Raw genomic sequence first — 23,310 nt, 5'->3', positions numbered from 1 at the left:
GGCCCTAAACCTATAAACGATCTCATCAAAGTACTGGTTGGGGTTTGCCACTTTTGCTTAAAGATGGGGTGCCTTTCTGGAAGAAGAGCAGGAACAATGGATTTTGCAGGTAGCACGTGCTGAGGCACCAACAAAGGCTGGTTCTCTGATGGGACCACAAAATGGTAGAAAATGCTTTAAAATGGTTGCCGTATCCGCTAAGCGCCCGCACTCCCCAAACCCGTGCCCTGCGCAAGGAGAGGGGGGAACCACCCCCGATGAGGTCCGGAGGCTCCGTGATCAAAGTTGGGGAGAAAGCGGCTGGACGCGAACTGTTTCAGACCCCGGGCACATCCGGGAAAGCGCGATCTTCGACCTCGGCGGGAGGAACCTTTCCCTCACGCCCAGAGGGTTCTACCGCCCTCCCGAGGCTACGCTTGGTCCCGCTCTGCTCCCGTAGTTCCCTCGCCCGCAGTTCTCGTCCTGGAAAGCGCGCGAGACTTCCGGGTCCCCGCCCCTTCCCATCAGCCCCCGGTACTCCCCGCCTTTCCCTCTTTGAGTTGGTTCCAGATCAGGCACCGCGGGTTGTAGTTTGTGAGCAGAGGCGCCGTTCTGCGGGTGACGCAGGCGCAGCTCGGGCGGCGCGCGCCGACCGTCCATACTCTGCTGTCCCACTTTCTTCGCGTCTACTCGGCCCCGTCGCTGAGAGCCCCGTGTCTCCCTCTCACACTCGCAGTCCCCGTCGCGCGCCCGAGGCAAGGGGCGGGCCCAGGTCACCGGGAGAATCTGCTGGCCTGAGCGCCAGACGAACGGCCGCGACCGCTCCCTGGTGGGGGAGGGGAGGGGCCTGGAGAGCCGGGCTGGGGCGGGCAGCTGGGACAGGGGCCTGCGGGTGGGCGGGGAGGTGGGCGTGGAGGCCCCTGGGGGCGCGTGGAGAGTCGGAGGCGAACAGCTGCCGGGGCCGAGGGCTTAGGATGGCGGGGACAGCGGAAGGTTGGCCTTTGCGGAGGGAGGCGGGCGTCCTGCTCCAAGGTGTGGGGGGGGAATCCTTTGCTCCTGTCGTCATTGTTCAACACCCCGATTATCCCTGTCCGGGCTCCAGGCCCCTTCTTTCCGCGCCATGGGTGACAGTGATGACGAGTATGATCGAAGGCGCAGGGACAAGTTTAGACGAGAGCGCAGCGACTATGACCGTTCCCGGGAAAGAGATGAAAGACGTCGAGGGGATGATTGGAATGATCGGTAAGACACTGCTTTTTCTTAATATCGTCCCCCGTCTTATTCTCTTGCATTCAAGTCTCGTTGCAGTTCCCTTAAGGTTTTATTAGAGCGAACCATATGAAATCGCTCATACTTGACCGTTTCATGTGGTTCAGCCTATTTGCTCTTGGCCAAGGAGCTAGCTGTGGCTTGATTTTTGAAATGTCCAGCAGATTAAAGCAATAGAGGTAAGAGTTTGAGTATGAAAAACGAGTGTTTGTGTGTGTGTTTTATTGTTTGTAGATTATACCCCAAAAATGTTGATTCAAAAAAAGTAATATTACAGAATTGACTTGATTGGAGAGGTTGTCAGACCAGTTCCCTAGCAGGATATGTAAATTTCTTGTAATTGTCTAGCTTAAAAACTGAAAGAGTTCTTTGAATAGTGATGGTTGGGTTAATTGATTAGGTTTGACTCAGCTAGTGATTAGCTTTTTGGGATGTTTTTGAGTTAATTATAGTTGAGATGTTTCTGTTAAGAAACAGCTGATAGGGGCTTCCCTGGTGACCCAGTGGTTGGGAATCCGCCTGCCAATGCAGGGGACATGGGTTCAAACCCCGGGCCAGGAAGATCCCACATGCCGAGGAGCAACTAAGGCCGTGCACCACAACTACTGAGCCTGCGCTCTAGAGGCCCCGAGCCATAACTACTGAGCCCGCATGCTGCAACTACTGAAGCCCGAGCACCTAGAGCCCATGCTCCGCAACAAGAGAAGCCACCTTACGTAATGAGAAGCCTGCGCAATGCAACTAAAGAAAGCCTGCGCGTAGCCACAAAGACCCAAAAATTAAATAAATAAATAAATTTATTTATTTATTAAAAAAAAAGAGAAACAGCTGATATTTAAAGGAACTGTGGGAGACTTTTATCTAAGGGACATCAGAAATATCTAATCGGTGAGCTGATGGCGCAGGCTAGATTTGGAAACAGGTTATCAGGAAAAAAGAGTTTGAGGTGGCTTATTGCAATAGCATTTATTCATTCAGTGTTGTTTTGAAAAGTGAGTTCAGTAAATCGTTCAGTCAGTATATCTCTTCACTGTGGAGACTTTATGTGGCACTTTGTTTTGTTTAGTATCTTCTAAGAAAGTCAGACGACAACCAAAGGTGTTCTTAATTCTGAAGCTGGCTAAGGTATAGTTATTGCCCTTAAGGAGTTTACAGTCTGGGGCTTGGAGTGGGGGGCAAAATGGCCTTGGGTGTATTTTGCAAATGAGTATATATGAGAAGTCATGATGAAGATGTGAAATGTTGAGGTAACAGATCTGAGGGAGGGGACAAGTGGTGGAGGTGGTGTAGGGGAGAGTGACAGGAAAGGGACACCTAGCAAGGCTTGGAAAGATGAGTGGGGATTCCTCAGGCACAGGTGGAGCGTGCACCTTGGAGTTGGGGGCATAATGTTGTGCACAGAAAAAAGCATATGTTCTGGTTTTTTTAGAGTAGTGGTTCTCAAAATCCCTAAGAGGTCTTTGAGCTTACAACTATTTTTTTTTTTTAATTTATTTTATTTATTTTTGGCTGCATTGGGTCTTTGTTGCTGTGCGCGGGCTTTCTCTAGTTGCGGCGAGCGGGGGCTACTCTTGGTTGTGGTGCGCAGGCTTCTCATTGTGGTGGCTTCTCTTGTTGCAGAGCACGGGCTCTAGGCGCCCGGGCTTCAGGAGTTGTGCCTCGCAGGCTCTGGAGCACAGGCTCAGTAGTTGTGGAGCACGGGCTTAGTTGCTCTGCAGCACGTGGGATCTTCCCGGACCAGGTCTCAAACCCGTGTCCCCTGAATTGGCAGGCGGATTCGTAACCACTGCGCCACCAGGGAAGCCCCTAAGCTTACAACTATTTTTTATTTTCTTTTTAATTTTTATTATTTTTTAAAAATTCTTTTTCATCATGGTGTATCACAGAATACTGAATATAGTTCTCTGTGCTATACAGTAGGACCTTGTTGTTTATCCATTCTATAGATAATAGTTTGCATCTGCTAAGCCAAACTCCCACCCCATTCCTCCCCACCCCCCGGCAACCACAAGTCTCTTCTCTATGAGTCTGTTTCTGTTTCATAACAGTTCAGTTGTGTCATAGTTTAGATTCCACGTATAAGTGATATCATATGGTATTTGTCTTTCTCTGTCTGACTTACTTGACTTAGTATGATAATCTCTAGGTCCATCCATGTTGCTACAAATGGCATTATCTCATTCTTTTTTATCGCTAAGTAGTATTCCATTGCATATATTTACCACATCTTGTTTATTCATTCATTTGTCGGTGGACATTTAAGTGGTTTCCATGTCTTGGCTACTGTGAATAGTGCTGCTATGAACATAGGAGTGCATGTATCTTTTTGAATTACAGTTTTGTCCAGATACATGCCCAGGAGTGGGATTGCTCCATCATATGGCAACTCGATTTTTAGTTTTTTTTTTTTTTTTTTTTTTTTTTAAGAATTTTTTTTAAGGCATTGTTTACTTTGTTTATTTATTTATTTTTGGCTGTGTTGGGTCTTCGTTTCTCTGCGAGGGCTTTCTCTAGTTGTGGCAAGCGGGGGCCACTCTTCATCGCGGTGCGCGGGCCTCTCACCATCGCGGCCCCTCCCGTTGCGGGGCACAGGCTCCAGACGCGCAGGCTCAGTAATTGTGGCTCACGGGCCTAGTTGCTCCGTGGCATGTGGGATCTTCCCAGACCAGGGCTCGAACCCGTGTGCCCTGCATTGGCAAGCAGATTCTCAACCACTGCGCCACCAGGGAAGCCCGATTTTTAGTTTTTTGAGGACTCTCCATACTGTTTTCCATAGTGGCTGCGCCAACTTACATTCCCACCAACAGTGTAGGAGGGTCTCCTTTTCTCCACACCCTCTCCAGCATTTGTTATTAGCTTACAACTATTTTTATAGTAATATTAAGATAGATAGTATTGTTGTTTTCACTGTATTGACATTTGGTACTATAGCAGTGGTGGGTAAAACTGCTGGTGCCTTAGCACAAATCAAGGTAGTGGCACCAAACAGTTAAAAAAAAAAAGTTTCACTTCATGTCATTGATGAAGCAATAAGAATTTTAAACTTTATTAAATTGGATTCTTGACTATATGGTTTTTTTAAAAAAAATTAATTTATTTTTGGCTGCATTGGGTCTTCGCTGCTGCGTGTGGGCTTTCTCTAGTCACGGAGAGCGGGGGCTACTCTTTGTTGCGGTGCGTGTGCTTCTAATTGTGGTGGCTTCTCTTGTTGCGGAGCACGGGCTCAAGGTGCGCAGGCTTCAGTAGTTGTGGTGTGTGGGCTCAGTAGTTGTGGCTCGAGGGCTCTAGAACGCAGGCTCAGTAGTTGTGGTGCACGGGCTTAGTTACTCCGCGGCATGTGGGATCATCCCAGACCAGGGCTCAAACCCGTGTTCCCTGCATTGGCAGGCGGGTTCTTAACCACTGCGCCACCAGGGAAGGCCGACTATATGGTTTGCAATACACGTGATGATAGGAAGTATGCATAAAGCACTTCTGCATATAGTATGGTGGTTATCTTGAGGAGGAGCATTTGTGGGATTGAGTTGTGAGCTGAACTAACAGTCCTCGTCTCTCCCCCCGCCCCCCCCCGACCCCCCTTCAGGTTTGTTACCTGAATGAAAGGCTATCAAACAGTGCTTATTCATATCTGGGTATTTGGTAGACATTTTGAAAAAAGCTAAGAGAACTTGTTACTTTAAGGAAAATTGTCAGTTTTGTTGCCAGTGAGGAAGTGGAACTTTCCAGTGTAAACTAAAATTTTGGAAAACTTGTATCTACCAATGTCAGCTTGACAGCTTCCCATTACTTTAAAAGACTTTTCTGGTGAGATAGGGAGTGATACTAATGATTATGATATTTGGATACTGTGTAATGAGATGTGTGAAGATCTTTTCAAAGAGCAAGGTAGAATAATGAATTTTAATGTAGCAGAGTACAAAATGTTCATTGATTTAGTTTCAGATTCAACATTGCAGCTAGCCTTTAAGAAGCTATCTCTTGCCAAGTTTTGGGTAGTATCAAAAACAAAGAATATCCCCAGCTATCTGAAAAGGTTATTAAAGTGTTCCTTTTTCCAACTACATATCACTGTGAGGCCAGATCTTTTTCATATTTTTCAACCAAACAGTGTATCATAATAGGTTGAATGGAGAAGTATATACCATGAGAATCCAGCTGCCTCTATTAAGCCAGACCTTGAAAAGATTTGTAAATGAAATAATGATGCAACTTTTCTCATTAAAATTTTTTTGTAAAATAGCCATTTTTTATAAAAATATATAAACGTGTAGTTTATGTTATTATATAACTTCAAAATTATTAGGTATTTTTTTATGTTCTAATTATGAATACAGTTAAGTATTGATAGATCTAAGCCACATAAGCAAAAGCTCTTTCAATCTTCAGTAATTTTTAAGAGTGTAAGGGGTTCCCAAGACTGAAAAGTTTGAAAACCACTGGGTTATAGCGGAGGATTTTCTTTTTTATTTTGTTAAGATGGAGATGGGGTTGGCTGGTAACTGGTAGAGAACCTGGAATGACAGCCAGGAACCGAGGGTTTGTTGCTTTTTTTTTAAATAAATTTATTTTATTTATTTATTTATTTTTGGCTGCGTTGGGTCTTTGTTGCTACATGTGGGCTTCTCTAGTTGTGGCGAGCAGGGGCTACTCTTCATTGCGTTGCGCAGGCTTCTCATTGCGGTGGCTTCTCTTGTTGCAGAGCACGGGCTCTAGGCTCTAGGCACACGGGCTTCAGTAGTTGTGGCTCGCGGGCTCTAGAACGCAGGCTCGGTAGTTGTGGCGCATGGGCTTAGTTGCTCCGCGGCATGTGGGATCTTCCTGGACCAGGGCTCGAAACCCTGTCCCCTGCATTGGCAGGCGGATTCTTAACCACTGCGCCACCAGGGAAGCCCGGAACCAAGGTTTTGAATAGTATTAGCATGATTGGATTTGTGTTTGAGAAAGATCATTTTGACCTTGGAGTGGAGGAAAGGGAGAGACCAGAGGTAGGGAAGACAAACCAAGGCTGCACTTAAAGGAGAAATGGCCAGGACCAGGGCACATGGACCAGGGCAGAGTTTGTGGGGATGGCATGGAGAAGGACAGCTTTCATAGGATTTGAGGCAGAGGATTAACAAGCCAGTAACAAGTTAGTGGTGAGGGTGACACTTGATAACTGGTTACCTGGCGATAATGTTGGTGCAACTGAGAGTGGGAAACAGGAGGGGGGAAGCAAGTTTGGGCCCATAGTGATAGAAGTAATAGGCTCGATTCTGACATGTTGATTTTGAGGTGACAGTGGCCGTCTGGGAGGGGTTGTTGATGTTGGTGTGAAGCTCAGGAAGAAAGCCAGGTTGGAGGAGATGGCAGGCCATCAGTTTGTGGGTAATGGCTGAAGTGATGGAAGTAGACAAGAGGTTTTTTCCTCTTAGAGGGAAATTTTATAATTTCAGGCTTTTAGTCTCGTGTCTCAGATACGATGGGAAGGGCCTGTCCAAGAGTGTGATCTTGGGATATCCAACTGTGTCTTATTTACTGCTACTTGTTCTTATCTCCAGAGAGTGGGACCGTGGCCGGGAGCGCCGCAGTCGGGGTGAATATCGTGACTATGACAGGAATCGGCGAGAGCGCTTCTCTCCTCCCCGACACGAGCTCAGCCCCCCGCAGAAGCGCATGAGGCGAGACTGGTGAGATGGCCACGGTTTCTCTGTCTTCTCTCCTCAGCCTCAGTTCTACCTGGGCCTCAGCTGTCTTCCCTCACTTCTGCTGAGAACTTTCTTGGTCATTTCCTTTTCTCAAAATTCCCATAAACCCATCTTTTTTGGTTCCTCTAAACCCTTGGGTGAGAGACCACACTGCAGGTGTGCCCCTCCCTCTGTCCCATCTGCCTTTGCGCTCAGGAGACATGATGGCCTTCTGTGTCTGACTTTTGTGTCCCCCGCCCTCAGGGATGAGCACAGCTCTGACCCGTACCACAGTGGCTATGAGATGCCCTATGCTGGGGGGGGTGGGGGCCCAGCTTATGGCCCCCCTCAGCCCTGGGGCCATCCAGACGTCCACATCATGCAGCACCATGTTCTGCCTATCCAGGCCAGGTAAAGACCTGCGGTTCTGGGGTTCTCGGGAGAAGGGAGTCGGTAGGCCTGGGGGATGGATTGGGGCTGCTGAAGACCACGGCTGGAGCCAGGAGAAGTGGGTCAGGCACACTGGCGTGCCCGTGGGGGTGGCCGCAGCTGGCGCCTGGGGTCATGTCCCTGGTGGGCGAAGGAAGGGGGCAGCTGGCTACCTCGGCCCGCCATCCCCCCACCCTCTTCCCCCACAACCAAGACTTCCTGACCGGGCCCCCCCTCAGGCTGGGCAGCATAGCAGAGATCGACTTGGGTGTGCCGCCACCTGTGATGAAGACCTTCAAGGAGTTTCTCCTGTCTTTGGATGACTCTGTGGATGAGACAGAAGCAGTTAAGCGCTATAACGACTACAAGCTGGATTTCCGGAGGCAGCAGATGCAGGATTTCTTCCTGGCTCATAAAGATGAGGAGTGGTGAGTGCCCCTCCTCTCCTGCTATCTTTTCCCTGGCATGTTTCCCCTGGCCCCGCCAGTGGAGCCTGCAGCCCTGTCCTCTTCCCATTTTCCCCAATCCAGAACTTCCTGGGGGTGGGGGATGGGAAGCGTCACAGCACTGGCTGATGGGTTCTCCTCCTCACTTCCACGTCCGCCACGGCCCCCACCCCATCTCCCTTCCCCACCGTCCTCAGCGAGCGAGACGCCTCCAGGCAGCTGGCCAGAGCCGCCTGTTCCCTTGGGGCAGCAGACAGACTGCTTCCCACTCGCTGATACTGGGTCATTGTCATCCCTGATCGCCGGGACCCTGTGTGGCTGTGGCATCCTCCCAAAAGCAACGAGTGAATCCAGACAAGAAAAGCAAAGATCTCAGTGTCGTTTGACAGAAAAAGAGTTTTAATTTTTTTCCTTTTGTGGATGTTTTAATTTTAATCAACCATCTTTTCCCCCCTTCCTGCTCCTCCTCCTCCTCATCCTCTTTCTGCTCCTCCTCCTTGAAAAGAGCCAGAACTGGGAACTACACCCGCTCATCGACGGAGCTCGGAGCAAACCCACCTCCACCCCCACCATACCCAGCCCATACATGAGCTCCCTGGGCTGACGGCGCTGCCCCGGCCAGGCAGACAGGCAGGGCACTGCTGTGCACAATGCAGCGGTCTAGCTGAATGTGATTGCTCAGGCAGCTAGTCAGTCAGGGCCGCCACCGCGGAGTCCCGCGGGGGTGGGGCATCCGGGCCGGGCGCCCCAGCCAGGAGCCAGCCGGTGGCCCACCAGCCAGCATGGGCCCTGGGCGCGGCTAGTTAAATCTTGAGCTCTGTTTGACCAAGCGGCCAAGGTAAAGATCCTGGAGGTGACGCCTGCGGCTTTCCTTTCCTCTTACGCTCAACTTGTGGTTCTGTTCTGTCACTGTCTCCTCTTTCTTCTTAATCTGTGTCTTTGTCTCACTCTCTCGTGAACCTTTCATTCTTTCTCCGTCCTTGTTCTTGCTCCTGCCTAACGCTTCTTTCTACTGTTTTTTTTTTTTTTTTCCTCCCCCTAGTCTGTTTGGTCTTTAGTTTTCCTTTTTGTTTTTGACTTCTGGGACTTTCTCTCACTTTCCCCTTTCTTTTTTGCATATCCTAATTTCTTCTGTCCCTCCCCCCCCACTCCTGCCTCCCTGACCAGGGTCCTAATTTAAGTGTTTCCATTTTCATGATCTACCCTAACCCCCCACCCTGTCCTCTCTCGATCCCTGTGGGCAGTACCTGAGGTTATAAGGGCACTTTAGTTTCTCCCTTTGGTCTTTCCCTGTCCCTTCACCATCTGCTTATCTTCCCAAGGGGGGAGAAAGGTATCCTGCCTTTTTTGGCTTTTCCTTTCTGGTGATTTCAGGTTTCCCTGTCTTCCACCAAGGGATGGAGGGAGCTGGTGGGAGCAGTCCTGTTAATGACTCTAGTTTGGGGTTGGCAAGGAGAGGGAGGTTCTTTGGGGCCTACTATTTCCTTAGCATTCCTCTGGGAAGCTTTGGGAAACTACACTTTTTAAAATTTGTGTTTCCCAGATACGCAGGGCAGTCAGTCTGCCTCCAGCCCTGGCTCCCCCTGTAGCCATGCTCTTTCCAAATCCAGAGCTCTTAGCTCCTGGCTCTTCCCTAGATCTTCTCAGAGCATAACCTCTGGTTCCTTTTGGGGGGATTGGGTGGTTCTAGTGCACCCCTCTCCCCTCGTCTCTGCTTTTATGATCTTTTGTGGGTGTGAGAGGATGGGGGCTTTCCCCTGATTTTCCTGGGCCCCTCCCCATGTCCTGGCTCTGGCCTCCAGTGACTGTTTGGCCTCTTCCCTCCCCACTTCCTTCCCAGGTTTCGGTCTAAGTACCACCCAGATGAGGTGGGGAAGCGTCGGCAGGAGGCCCGGGGGGCCCTGCAAAACCGACTAAGGGTATTCCTGTCCCTCATGGAGAGCGGCTGGTTTGATAATCTTCTGCTGGACATAGACAAAGCTGATGCCATTGTCAAGATGCTGGATGCAGGTGGGTGGATTGAGAGGGGTGGGATTGTCTGGTGACCAAGATCTTGGTTGAAAATGGAAATAGATGGACAGAAAGCCAGAGGCTGGAGGCCAGGGCCCTTGGATGGTGACCTCTGCTCCCTTTGTTGGTAGCTGTGATTAAGATGGAAGGAGGTACAGAGAATGATCTACGCATCCTGGAGCAGGAGGAGGAGGAGGAACAGGCAGGAAAGCCTGGGGAGCCCAGCAAGAAAGAGGAAGGCCGGGTTGGACCAGGCCTGGGGGATGGAGAACGCAAGGCCAATGAGAAGGATGACAAGAAAGAAGATGGCAAACAGGTCTGAGTGCTGGGGCTTCTGGGGGCTGCCTGTGCGGCCTGGGGAGGAGAATGGAGCTGCTTCGGGGGGTGTGTCTCGGGTGGGGGAGAGGCGAACTTGTGGGCTCAGCTGTGGAGGGTGGGTGGGGCCCTCTGACAAAGGCTGAAGGGGAGACCAACATCCCTGGTGATTTGTCTCTACCTGTAGGCTGAAAACGACAGTTCTAGTGATGACAAAGCTAAGAAATCCGAGGGTGATGGGGACAAGGAAGAGAAGAAAGAAGACTCTGAGAAAGAAGCCAAAAAGGTAGGCTCTCCCTTGCCCAGGGTCAGTGTCGGGGCTGGGTCCTGGTACCTGACTCATCTCTCCTTGCTGTGGCTCTTACAGAGCAGCAAGAAGCGGAATAGGAAGCATAGTGGTGATGACAGCTTTGACGAAGGCAGTGTGTCCGAGTCGGAGTCAGAGTCGGAGAGTGGCCAGGCCGAGGAGGAGAAGGACGAGGCTGGTAGGTTTTATTTTCTTCGCTTCTAGTCCAGTCTCTTCACACTGAACGGTGTGGCGGGAGGTTGGTGACATTGATGGGAGGGTGGCCTTTTGGGAGGCACTGGTGCGGGGAGGTTTGACAGCTTCTCTATCCTCTCCTCCTCAATTGACAATAAATTTTCACCAACTCCCACCACTTCCTGCATAGAGGAAGCACTCAAGGAAAAGGAGAAGCCCAAGGAAGAAGAGAGGGAGAAGCCTAAGGACGCTCCTGGGCTGGAATGTAAACCCCGCCCGCTGCATAAGACTTGCTCTCTCTTCATGCGCAACATTGCGCCCAACATCTCCCGGGCTGAGATCATTTCTGTGAGTGGGGAGGAATGGTCCTGGGGGCAGGGGTGACGCCCGGGCTCCGTTCCTTCGTGTGGGGGCGACAGCGAGAAGATAACCTGGCACTGCTTCTGACCTGCATCTCTGTTTCTCTGATGGGGAGGCCCCCTTCCCACGGGCCCACGCCCTTCAAAGAGGCTGGCCCTGGTTGCATGGTTTGCTTTCAAGTGCTGTTATTCTTAAGCCCTTAATTGTTTCTTCCTAGTCCAAGGAAAGATGAAAAGGCAGTTCCCCAGGGTTCTGAGGACATGGGGATTGGAGGAAGAAGTGAATCCTTGAATCACAAAGTGGGGCTTCTGTTTCTCTGCTTTTCCAGCTTTGTAAAAGATATCCCGGCTTTATGCGTGTGGCATTATCGGAGCCCCAGCCCGAGAGGAGGTAAGGAATGGAGGGAGGTGTGACCCTGGATACCTTGGGGAAAAGGCGCAGGGGAAGATTGGTGGACAACATCACCTCCATCCCAGGATTATGCTGACATTTTCTTGTTTAGGTTTTTCCGTCGTGGCTGGGTGACCTTTGACCGCAGCGTTAACATTAAAGAGATCTGTTGGAACCTGCAGAATATCCGAGTGAGTCCTGGGAGTGGGACTGTTGAGGAAGAGGAGGTGGGGCTCCCCACGCTCCACACAGTCTCTGATTCCTTTGTTCATTGATGGCTTCATTCATCTGCTCCTTATTTCATCCATTTAGTCTGCTCACGTGAATTGTATGCAGTTGTCTCTGGGTTTGGCTCTGAGACTGTTCCCGTGAACAAGGCACCCCTGGTCCCTGTCCTTAGGGAGCTCAGTCTCATCGCTAGCGCACTCGGTCGGGCCAGTCTTTGCGTGGCTTTTCTTGGGCAAGTGTTGGTGAGCCTTCTGTTCCCTGCAGCTCCGGGAGTGTGAGCTGAGCCCTGGTGTGAACAGAGACCTGACCCGTCGCGTCCGCAACATCAACGGCATCACCCAGCACAAGCAGATAGTGCGCAACGACATCAAGCTGGCGGCCAAGCTGATCCACACGCTGGACGACAGGACCCAGCTCTGGGCCTCTGAGCCTGGGACGCCGCCTCTGCCAACGGTTAGTGACTCCTCGTGGAGCTTGGTAAAAAGCCGCTGGTTCCCCCTCGTCTGCTGTGGGCACCTCTGGCCTTACCTGATCTGTAGCACTGACCCCCTTGTACCCACCCCCGTCTTTGCCCCTCTCCTCCTGGGCAGCATCTCCAGCTTCCAACAAAACAGATTGGTATTAGTGATTATTTATCGGCTAGGGCAGAACACATACACAAATTAAGACAAATAATGAGGCAAACGTAACGGCCCAGCTGAGCCCTGAACTCCTTTCTGCCCCACATCGCCTTTTCAAATGAGAAGGTTCCTAGGCTACCCTGAGGAGTTTTGTCTGCTCCACCTCTCTCACCCTACCAGAGTCTGCCCTCGCAGAACCCCATCTTGAAGAATATCACCGACTACCTGATTGAGGAAGTGAGTGCCGAGGAGGAGGAGCTGCTGGGGAGCAGTGGGGGGGCCCCTCCTGAGGAGCCTCCTAAGGAAGGGAACCCAGCAGAGATCAACGTGGAGCGGGATGAGAAGCTGATCAAGGTGCCAGTGGGTGCAGAGTGGGGGGCGTGGGAGAGCCTGGTTCGGGGCGGTAGAGGGGCAAGTGTATGGGGAACTCACAGCTTCTCATTTCTCTTAGGTTTTGGACAAACTCCTCCTTTATTTGCGCATCGTGCACTCCCTGGATTATTATAACACGTGCGAGTACCCCAACGAGGACGAGATGCCCAACCGCTGTGGCATCGTCCATGTCCGGGGGCCCATGCCGCCCAACCGCATCAGTCATGGAGAAGGTGAGCTCCCAGCTTTCCCACTCCTCGTTTCCCTCTCTCCCAGCTGCCTCTGGCCTTAGTTGTGCTCTGGTAGCAATGCTCTGCCGCCCTCTCCTCTAATGGCCGCCTCCGGGCTCCCTTCTCCAACCTGCTCTCCGTCTGTTCCACAACCACAGTGCTGGAATGGCAGAAGACGTTCGAGGAGAAGCTGACGCCGCTGCTGAGCGTGCGGGAATCTCTTTCAGAGGAAGAGGCCCAGAAGATGGGTCGCAAAGACCCTGAGCAGGAGGTGGAGAAGTTTGTGACCTCCAACACCCAGGAACTGGGCAAGGATAAGTGGCTGTGCCCTCTCAGTGGCAAGAAATTCAAGGTCTGGGATGTTAGACATTTGTGTGTTAGGACTGTGGGAGGAGAGGGTTCAGCCGGGAAGCCTCCTCAGAGCCTGGGGAGGCACTGCTCATTGGGACGCGACGGAGGGGAGGTTGAGTGTCCTTGCAGGTTGGGTCTGGGGAGCTAGGGAACCCTCATTGCTGACTCAGTTCTCACCCCCTCCTCTGTTCACCCAGGGCCCTGAGTTTGTACGCAAACATATCTTCAACAAGCATGCAGAGAAAATTGAGGAAGTGAAGAAGGAGGTAGCATTTTTTAACAACTTTCTCACTGATGCCAAGCGACCAGCTCTGCCTGAGATCAAGCCAGCTCAGCCACCTGGCCCTGCTCAGAGTAAGATACGATCCATGAGGGTCTGCCCCATTCCCTCTCCCTTGACTGTTGAAAGACTCCTGATTTTATTTATGTATTTATTTTTGGCTGCGTTGGGTTTTCGTTGCTGTGCGCGGGCTTTCTCTAGTTGTGGTGAGCTGGGGCTACTCTTTGTTGCGGTGCGCAGGCTTCTCATTCACTGCGGTGGCTTCTTTTGTTGTGGAGCATGGGCTCTAGGCACGCGGGCTTCAGTAGTTGTGGCTTGCGAGCTCTATAGAGCGCAGGCTCAGTCGTTGGTGGCGCACGGGCTTAGTTGCTCCGCGGCATGTGGGATCTTCCAGGACCAGGGCTCGAACCCGTGTCCCCTGCATTGGCAGGCGGATTCTTAACCACTGCACCACCACGGAAGCCCCTCCTGGTTCTCTTTAACTTGTCGTATCCTGAGAAGTTTCTACCCCACTCTCAGGCCATATTGCTAAAAAAGCCAGCTGTCTGTCTCCCGCCACTGCCCGCCCCTCCCCCCCCCCCCCCCCGCAGTAATTCATGTCCCTGTCCGTATTGTACTCCCCCCAGGTCTGACCCCAGGACTCCCCTACCCACACCAGACTCCCCAGGGCCTGATGCCCTATGGTCAGCCCCGGCCCCCCATCTTGGGCTATGGAGGTAAGTGTAAGAGGGAGTTGAAAGGACCTGGACTGGGGCTGGGAGAAAGAAAACTTAGCTAGGATGTAGTTGAGGTCACAGCTTTTCAACTCAACACTGATCTTGTTCATAGCTGGTGCTGTTCGCCCTGCAGTCCCCACAGGAGGGCCTCCATACCCCCATGCTCCCTACGGTGCTGGCCGAGGGAACTATGATGCCTTCCGAGGCCAGGGAGGTTATCCTGGGAAACCCCGAAACAGGTGAGACTGGGCTAAGATGTCTAAGTTTTCTTGGCCCTCTTCAAATTCCCTTTCAGGGACCCTCAAATCTCACTCCCTCTTACCTCTTTCTTATCTCACAGGATGGTCCGTGGAGACCCACGGGCCATTGTGGAATATCGTGACCTGGATGCTCCAGATGATGTGGATTTCTTTTGAGTCCTACACGTTTCCTCACTCCTGGTATCATCTATACTTGTGAATGCCTTGTCCCATCCAGCTCTGAGAAGTTTTTGTACGTTCAGCCCTACTGCCAATAAAAGCACTTGCGTGGTGACTCCTGGCTTAATGTATATATGTAATATATTTCCCCAGATTCTCCCAAAAATTAGCTGGGGCCATGGTTGGCTGGGCCTTGCCACTTTATTGACACCAAAGATCCCAGGCTCTGCTGGGACTTCCTGGGGGTCTGACATCAGGCAGCCTCTGCCTCTGAGATGGGTTAGATCAACGGGTATGGTGCTAGAGAAGGCTCACTTCTGGGTCCTTAGCCTCAGTCCAGGGTGGGCAGCTGCTTTTCCGAGTTACAGCTGGTCAAGCACAGGTTGTAGAAGGAGTTGGGGTCAAAGGCTGTGCTCACCTCTCGCCAGCCCACCCACCCAGCAGCCTGTAGTTCACTGGGGTTTTTCGGGGCACCCCAGCAGTGAGGGTCCAATACCAGGACGTAGGCTTCCGTGCCTGGCCCCAGGCACACTCCCAGCAAGGCCTTTGACCGGGCATCCGCATCCCCTCCAACCATTACAGGTCCCCCGCCCCCTGCGAAGTGGGAATAAAGCCTCTCCAGTTCCCCCTGAAGCCCCGCTCCACGGGGCACGTGACATAGGCGCCCTTGGGGACCCCCGAAGTGGTCAAGGCAGAGGCTGGCCTCTACACAGCCGATCCAGCTCCGAGAGCCCCGGAACCCGGGGGGCTTGTCGCCCATGTCCTCCAGGGCCGCCTGCACTGCAGCCAGTTCGGGTACGCCCGCCGGCCGGCCCTCTGGCCACGAGCACAGCGTTTGCAGAGTGCGGTAGCCGCAGCCCCAGCCCCGGTCGTCCACGCCGTCGCAGCCATAATGATAGTAAATGTAATGGCCCGAGAGGAGGGCCAGGCGAGCGCGGCCGCCGCCGCGGCCGGGCAGGGCCAGGCCCAGGTGGACGTCCTTCAGCGGTTCCAGGGCGGTGGGCGGGAGCGGCGGTCGCCGGGCCGGGCAGATCCGTCCTCCAGGCGGCGCGGAGCGAACTCCAGGGAGAACTCTGGGCTCTAGCGCTTCCTCTCGGCCCCGAGTCTTGGGCTAACTGCAGGCAGGACCGGCGTACAGGCCCTGGGGTCGCTCTCGTCCGGGCCCAGGTTTAAGCGCGTGGCACGCCCCACAGCAACCAGCACCAAGCCGCCGCGCGGGGCTCCCACAATGCACCGCCGCGTCCGCGCCGCCGTCCTTCACTGCGCAGGCGTGAGCTCCACCTCGCGGGGCGGAATGTACTCGCCGCAGCGGCTGATTGTACTCGCCGCCGCGGCGGGGGCGTGGCGCGGGCGCCCATCACCCCACCTCTCAGATCCGCTCTTCCCGCCGGCTTTAGCACCCATCCCTCCATTCACTCAATCCCAGTGGTTGAGGCATTCTGCCCGGACCCTAGCTCCCCAACGGCGCACACTCCTGTGGCTGTAACAGTTTATTGGCAGCCCAGAGGGGCGAAGGCACCGCGGGGGAGGGGGCTCGGCCCGAGGCATGCAGAGGGCGGGGAGCCCCAGGGGAAAGTCGGGGGTGGGTGGGCAGGGTCTAGGGATCCTCTGTGTTATATCCCAACCCTTAAATAAATAGTATATACAGCTGAGGGGCCGGGCGGAGTGGGCAGGGCAGCGGGACGAGGGGGTCCCTCCTGGGTCACAGGTCTGAGCAGCGATCCTGCTTGCTGTAATGGTCAAACTGGTTCTTCCAGTGCACCATGTAGGAGCTCCAGCGGTGGAACTCAGCCTTCCACTGGCGCTCAGCCTCGTCCAGCGTGTCTGCGGCCAGGGTGCCCGGCAAGTGGGTGGGGGGGAGGACATGGGGAAGGACGGGAACGGACATGGAGGGGGGCGTGAGTTCAGGGAGGACACACGGAGAATGTAGGAGACCACGTGGGGTGGTGGAAAGAGGATCAGGAGAACATGCGACAGACGGAAGACCAGGGGAAGGACGAGGGTAGAGGCGGGGCCGGAGAAGGATGGCGGGAAGGAGGAGGGAGGGGAAGAAAATGATCGGAAGACAGGGGGACAGAAGGGATCAGAGGAGGAGGATCCGTGGGTTGGTGGGGAAAAGAGAAGAGACAGAAATGGTTGGCGGTTATAGCCCCACTGGGGGGTGCTATCTAGCCCTAGGGCCTCCCTCCCACCCCAACACCAAGCTCAGGCTCCAAATAAAAATTTTATAAAAAAAGAAAATTGGCTTTTTCATTTCCATTTAAACAATAAAGGCGTGTGGATCCCTGAGATGGGTCGTAGGTGTCCTCCCATTCCCCTCCCCATCCACCCCCGCCCCCAGCCCTGTCCAGTTTGAGTTTCTCGGTTTGAGGAGGGAGGGGGCGCTGGGTCGGAGATCCCTGAGTGGAGCCCTTCCCCACAGTCCGACCACTCATTAGAGGAGGGGCCCCCTGAGGCCGGAGAGGGAAGAGGCCGTGGTCACAGCCGCAGGAGCCGGGAGAGGAGGAGGAAGAGGAGGAGGAGGAGGGATAGGGGGAGGCCGGGCCTGGGCCTCGGGGCAGCCTCCCCGTGGGCGGGGCCTGAGCAGGTGCAGGGGGCCTCCGAGGCTGGGGGGAGAAGAGAGGGGTTACACCCGGCCAGCTGCCAGTTCCCTCTCTCTCTCCGCGCCCCTTTTCTCCCCCGCCTCCTCCCAGCCCCTGCCCGCTGGCCCCTGCGTACCGGTGGCGCTGAGCAATTTGGGTAGGAAGCGGTTCCAGAAGGCGCAGGCCTGGGCACGGAGCCCCCGCCGCACCTCTAGCGGCCGCAGGTTCAGGCTCACGTACTGCTGCGCTCCCGCCGTGTATGGTGGCCACTGCGGGACTTTGGGGTCCCGGGGGTCATTGGGGTCCCTGCGGAAGGAAAGGGAAAGCTCAGCCCCTGGGGGCTGGGGAATGGAGATGGAGAGTAGGAGGAGGCAGGCTGCTTCCTGACCCGTGCCGTTCCCTCTTAGGCTCCAGGGAGAGCCCCGTCTCCTCCCTCCCACCTTCTCCTTCATCCTTTCTCTTTTCCAATATGCTCCGTCCTCTGGAGTCTTTCCCTTCCTCCTGCCCTCCCTCTTTCTGTTGTTCCTCTTTTTATTTCCCTCAATTTTTCTGCTCCATCTTTGTTTCTCCCATTTAAAAAATTGCTATGATTTATTGAGCCCTTACTATATACTCAGGCCCAGTCCTATCTCTACAAACATCATGTTTACTTCTGCGGACACCCATGTGATGGGATATTTATGGTCCCCTTCTTCAGACAGGTAAACTGTGTGCGTGTGTGTGCATTCGTGTGTGTCACAGCTAAAAAAATCATCACTGATCCAATTGATCCAGTTCTACAGTCCACGCTCCTAACTGCTCTGGTAACTCCTTTGTCTGTCTCTCCTTGTCTGTCTCTTCTGTTCTCTTTGCCTCCCTCAGCTCTGTCCTTGTCTCATCAGGATCTGCCACCTTGCCTTCCTCCCTCCTTCCCTTCTCTCGGGGTCTCCTTTGTCATTCTCTCTCTCCCCCTTTGTCTCCTTTCCTTTGTGAACTCGCCCCCCCCGCCCCGCCCTTTCTGCTTGTCTCCCTCCCTCTCTGTCTGTCCCCCCCCCCCCCCTTGCCTGCCTGGCTCCTGGAGGCCCTCCTCCCCTCAGCCCCGCTGACCCGGTGCGGGCAAAGTTGGCCCAGTATCTCATCAGTCGTTGGGCAAAGGTTCTCTCCTCGACAGTGTAGTTTAGCGAGGGTTCCAGGGGGAGCCCGAAGATAAACTCGATCTCGTAGCCATGGGGCACCCCCATCCAGAGGGGCCAGGAGAGCGTGGATGCACGGTGTTCAAAGATGTAGGCATAGACGCGAGCGCCTTGGGCGGCCAGTCGCCCAGCCAGCTGGGCTACGGGGCACACGACGTTGTGGTCGCCCACCACGTCACTCATGGCCTCCCTCAGGCGCGCCGGGTCCTCAGGGTGCAGCCAGTCTGTGTAATGCAGGACCACAGCCTCGGCAGCCAGGTCACTTGCCTGGGGGACCCCGACCCGCACCCCGGCCAGGAACTGGGCCCGGCTGATGAGAGACTCGTTGTTTTTGCTGAAGCCTGGGGCCCCGTAAACCAGAAAATAGGAGCCCTCATCCTTCACCACACCCACCAGCACCTGAGGGGACAGGATGGAGGGATGGGGGGGGAGGGGAAGCACAGACAGACAGGCAGACAGAAACAGATGGACAAAGAGCCAGAGAGATGAACAGTTATAGACCCAGAACCAGGGAGGAAGAGAGTTCGAGATTGGGGAAGGGAAAGAGAGAAAGAGAAAATATACCCACATTTCCTTTCCTCTCTGTCCCACTGACCACCCTGGGATTGAGCCCTCAGGGAAGAGGAGCGGGCCATGGGGCCCAGAAGCCTGGGCCTTTGGGAGTGGGTTTTGAGGAGCCCTCATGCCTGGGTCCCCACGGGGAGGGGCAGGTGGAAGAACAGGCCTAGAGGAAGCAGCTCCACCCCCTCCAGCCACTAGTCACCTGCAGGCCATGGAAGTCTCCAGCATTGATGAGGGCTTCGGGCGTGTCACTGAGGAAGTCTCCATCCACCACAGGCACGAAGGAGAAGCGGAAGACGCTTTCCTGAGGCAGCACATGCCACTCGTGGTCCACCAGATCCTGAGACGGCCGTGTCCGCAGGCAGGCCACCAGGTCTGTGTCATTGCCACCAGCCCCACCAGGGGGACAGCCCACGAGGCGGGCCAGCAGCGTGGCCCTGCGGCGGGCCTCTCCCACACCCACTGTGGCCCAGGGCCCATTGGGTGCCCCGCTCTGCAGCACGGCCCTGTGGAACAGGCCCCGGCTGGGTGGGGACAGCAGGTGCATGCCCACGGAGGCGGCACCTGCGCTTTCCCCAAACAGAGTCACTGACGTGGGATCCCCCCCGAAGGCTGCTACGTTCTCCTGCACCCACTGCAGTGCCAGCCTCTGATCCAGTAGACCCACATTGCCTGGGGCCTCCCGGCTCCCCGGCAGGGCCAAGAAGCCAAAGGCTCCCACCCGGTAGTTCATGGACACCAGCACAGTCCCCTCGGCCTGGGCCAGGAAGCGACCATCATACACGTCCAGGGAGGAGGCCCCGCTGTAGAAGCCACCCCCGTAGATCCAGACGAGGACAGGGGTGGGGGACGCAGGCCGGGGGTACGGTGTCCACACATTGAGGTAGAGGCAATCCTCGCTCAGCTCACGGTTGGGGTTCCACATCTCGGTGCCCTCAAAGCCGGGATACAAGGTGTCCACATATTGGTAGCAGACTCTTTGGAAGGCTGTGGCATTCAGCACCCCTGGCCAGGGCCGCTTGGGCTCTGGTGGCAGAAAGCGACGGGGGCCCACAGGTGGCTCTGCGAAGGGGATGCCCAGAAAAGCAGAGACAGGGCCCCCAGGGGCCATTAGGCGGAGGCCCCGTAGCCGGCCCCCACGTACCGTCACCAGCAGCTCTGGGTCCTCTAGGCCCTCAGCCTCTGCCCCTCCTCCCAGGAGGAAGAGGAGGAGAAGGAGCGGGGAAGCCAGGGAGGGCGTGTGCAGGGGACACCACGGGGGCCTCATGGCTGCCAAGGCAGGCAGGCGTCTGCTGGGAGAAAGAAAGGCAGAGGGTGAAGGCTCAAAGCTGCCAGGAGGGAGGAGATGATTAGGTAACACTCTTGCCCAGGGGTTATCACTGAGCTGCAGAGGAGGTGGGGCAGGTTGGCAGAAAGGAGGAGAGAAATGGAGGGAGGGAGGGAGACAGGCAGAGACAAGGACACAGGCAGGGAGAAGCAAGAGGGGACAGAGATCAGGCACACACACACATACACCCAGACGGACAAATGCAGGGAACAGAGACAGACCCGCCAAGCAATACCCTCCCCTGCCCCGCAGGAGACCCACCGCCCTCACTTCCTTCCCCCAGCTGGGTGGACTGCCTTGGGCCCAGTGCGAGCAGTGCTGCGGGGCACCAGCACCGGAGGCCGCAGGCCACCCGACAGGGGCGGGGCCCTCACTGACGGGAGGCGCCGACGGGGGAGCTTGAGGTGGCGTGAAGGCTCAGCCTCTCATACAGTTGGCCAGGGCCGGACCCTGGGGGGGTGTGGGTCGGGCATTCAGGGTGTGGGAGTCGCAGTTCCCGGGGTACCCCAAATCCTGCCTACTCCACACCCTGCCCCACCCAGCCCCGCCTCATCCACTGTCTGACACAGCGCGTTGGTACCCGCGGATGCCCGTCAACTGCGCACCCCCCTCGCCTAGCCTCAGCCAACAGGCTCGCTAGACCTGGCCCCACAAGACTCGAGTCCCCCATCCATCCGATGCTGCGGTGCACGCTGCCGCCAGCGGGAGGCAGTAGAGACCGAGAAAAGGACGGCGCTCCCCGCCCCGAGTCCAGGAGCCGGGAACTTGGGGCGGGGGTCTGGGGGCTCGCGGGCATTGCCGAGGGGTCTGAAGGGCGAGCCGGGACGCCTGCGTTCTCGGAGCTCCGGAGATCCCCGGCTGCAGGGGCAGGAGCGCTATTTTGGGGCAGCAGCTGCTGCGGTTCCGGCATCTCCAGCCAAGGGATCAAAATTCCCCGGGTCGGAACTCCCCCCTCTCCCGCCGGTCACCCCTCACCGAGCCCTCGCCGCCCTGAGCTGGGGTGGTGGTGATGGAGATTAACTAGGAAACCCGAGTGGGGCTAATTATAACTCGGGGCTTCCGCTAAGCCTCCCCTTCCCCTAAAATAGAGACGGAGTCCCCGCGGGAGGGGGACGCCTGGGTCTGGGTGGGGGCTCCGGCTGGGAGCTGCGCAGGGGCGCTGAGGTCGCGGGATCCCGGAGGGCCCAGCCGGGCTCCAGGAACCTGCGCAGCTCGGATTCCGCCACCAAGCAGGGGGCATCTTCCAGTGGCCCCAGACTTGGGGGCGAGCAGGGGCAGCGGTGCTCGGGGGTCCCCACAGGAATTCGAGAGCAGAGGCGGCAGCTGGCCCTGCGGGATGCTGTCTCCCGCGCAGGCAATCGTTAAGTATGCGGCGGTGAGGGAAGAGTTAAGGGTGAGTGTGGGGCGTCGGGGGGCGTCGCTGGGCAGGCCCCGAGGCGCGGTGGGCGTCCTGTTTGGGAGCCTGGGTCCCTCGGGGAGCGCACCGCTCCCGGGACGCGGAGTGGGCCGCGGGCCGGAGGAGGGTCCCGGGCGGGGCGGGAGACTCACCTGAGGCGGCCGGGCCGGGCCGCGCCGGGAGCTGGAGGCGGCCGATGTTCCCCAGCGCAGGCTGAGCCGACTCTGACAGCCGCCGCCTCCGGCCCCCCGCACACACCCCCTCCGGGCCGCTCGGCGCCCCCGCCCGCCCCCGCCCACTGTCTCCGCCCCCGCCCCTCCCCGCCTCCCCGGGCTGCCACCTCCTCTCCCTCTCCCTCTCTCGGAGCCCAGACCCAGAGACCCCGGGGTCCAGACGCACTCCAGTGACAGACGCCGACAGACGGACAGACACGCAGTGACAGACACGACAGAAAGACCCTCAGCGGCGGAGCAGACACCCACAGGGACAGACAGACGGACAGAAGCCCGCGGGGACAGACACACGCAGACGGACAGTCTCATGCAGTGACAGCCAGAGACAAACGCAGTGACCGACATTCACAGACGGACGGACACACTTGGACACATTGACAAGTCGGGGCTGGGGGCCGAATAAATGAGCATCCCTGGCCACGACAGAGCAGGGGTGGCATGGGAGGACCGGCACGTGAAAATGAGGCTGAGGACCCCCTCAGGGGCCCGGGTGGCACCGGTGGAGAAAAGGTGACACCTGTGAGAATGAGGATGTGAACATGAGATCACGAGGGGACACGAAGGGGACCCCCGAAGAGGGAGGAGGCCCCCGGGGGGAGGGAGAGGTGACTCCGGGACACCCGACAAGGAAGGCCAACGTGGTGGCACGCGCGAGGCTGCGGGGTGAGGCCGCCGCCGCAGTGGAAACTTCCGGAACCCCCGCGGGTGGGTTTGCGCTGGTTCCCTGACGGGTGACCTCGGACTTCTCGTCACCAGGGTCCGGTCGGGGCATGACATCACCAGGCCAGGCTCTCATTGGCCGCCGCGGCCGGCAGGTGGGAGCGGCCTGGCCTGGGCTCGCGCAGCCTGGTCGGAGGGGGCTGGGCCGCACGGGCCCCCCCAGGTCCCGCCCTGAGGGGGTCACCCATGAGGACGGTGTGGCCACGGCGGCGTCTCCGCGCGCGAAGTGAGGTGGAAAAAAATGGGTCTTGGTGTGCCCGCGCTAGCTCGCCGCGCGTAAGCCCCTTCCTCTCCCGGGGTAGCTGGCTCAGGAGCTCGCTGCCCGCTCACTGCGTGGGAGACCGCCCGGCGCGGGCGAGCGTCGGGGTGTGCGTGCGTGCGCGCGCGCGGCGGTGCGGGGCGATGCGTGGGGCGGGCGCATGCGCGCACGCTCACTCGGCCGCCGAGCGCCCCGCGGCGTCCGACTAGGCCGTCTGCCGCCGCTAGGGGCCGGATGGCACCGGGTCTCGGGGTCTCGCGAGGACCGCGGGATCCGCGGGAATCCAAAGACGTGCCAGGCCCTGGGCCGCTTGGTCTCGGCTCTCTAAGATGGGCGACTCCCCCCAGCCTACCCACCCGTCCCGCGGGAACCGGCCCGCGCTGGGTCCACTCTCCGCTTTCGGGCGGCGGCCGCCAGGTGGCGCCGAAGGCAGCCGCTCCAGACTTGGAAACTGGGATGGCCCATAAAAGCCTTGGGGGTGATGGGGACTTGCCTCCTTGTC

The 23,310-nt window shown here is 56.4% G+C and overlaps 3 protein-coding genes across 5 annotated transcripts; 1 reads left to right on the top strand and 2 right to left on the bottom strand.

Moving 5' to 3' along the window:
- The first annotated feature begins 522 nt into the window (after positions 1–522).
- On the top strand, positions 523–14,673 carry SRRT (serrate, RNA effector molecule). 2 transcript variants are annotated; one of them, XM_059898234.1, is made up of 20 exons: positions 523–734; positions 1,082–1,221; positions 6,786–6,914; positions 7,176–7,322; positions 7,580–7,768; positions 9,627–9,796; positions 9,928–10,112; positions 10,299–10,397; positions 10,479–10,596; positions 10,783–10,940; positions 11,281–11,342; positions 11,455–11,533; positions 11,835–12,023; positions 12,371–12,544; positions 12,642–12,795; positions 12,951–13,144; positions 13,341–13,497; positions 14,050–14,139; positions 14,252–14,378; positions 14,480–14,673. In XM_059898234.1, exons 2-20 carry the CDS (start codon positions 1,100–1,102, stop codon positions 14,553–14,555), a joined length of 2,619 nt encoding a protein of 872 aa, XP_059754217.1. In that variant the 5' UTR covers positions 523–734; positions 1,082–1,099; the 3' UTR covers positions 14,556–14,673. The 2 variants fall into 2 exon arrangements, with proteins under 2 accessions (XP_059754217.1, XP_059754216.1); XM_059898233.1 differs by having other exon boundaries at positions 14,038–14,139.
- A 67-nt stretch (positions 14,674–14,740) lies between these two features.
- Positions 14,741–15,956, bottom strand: UFSP1 (UFM1 specific peptidase 1 (inactive)). Its single transcript, XM_059898239.1, has one exon. The coding sequence runs from the start codon at positions 15,316–15,318 to the stop codon at positions 14,890–14,892; it is 429 nt and encodes a 142-aa protein (XP_059754222.1). The 5' UTR covers positions 15,319–15,956; the 3' UTR covers positions 14,741–14,889.
- Positions 15,957–16,035: 79 nt separating this feature from the next.
- ACHE (acetylcholinesterase (Cartwright blood group)) lies at positions 16,036–21,833 on the bottom strand. 2 transcript variants are annotated; one of them, XM_059898236.1, is made up of 5 exons: positions 21,749–21,833; positions 19,076–20,165; positions 18,227–18,711; positions 17,277–17,446; positions 16,036–16,382 (listed from the first exon to the last, which is right to left on the bottom strand). In XM_059898236.1, exons 2-5 carry the CDS (start codon positions 20,138–20,140, stop codon positions 16,261–16,263), a joined length of 1,842 nt encoding a protein of 613 aa, XP_059754219.1. In that variant the 5' UTR covers positions 20,141–20,165; positions 21,749–21,833; the 3' UTR covers positions 16,036–16,260. The 2 variants fall into 2 exon arrangements, with proteins under 2 accessions (XP_059754219.1, XP_059754218.1); XM_059898235.1 differs by having other exon boundaries at positions 19,076–20,162; positions 21,749–21,826.
- Between the last annotated feature and the right edge of the window lie 1,477 nt (positions 21,834–23,310).

Source organism: Balaenoptera ricei, chromosome 15 (genome assembly GCF_028023285.1).
Source record: "Balaenoptera ricei isolate mBalRic1 chromosome 15, mBalRic1.hap2, whole genome shotgun sequence".
In the NCBI taxonomy this organism is placed as follows: Eukaryota; Metazoa; Chordata; class Mammalia; order Artiodactyla; family Balaenopteridae; genus Balaenoptera; species Balaenoptera ricei.
Note: the sequence above shows the minus strand (reverse complement) of the source record. Positions and strands in the feature narration are given on the sequence as shown.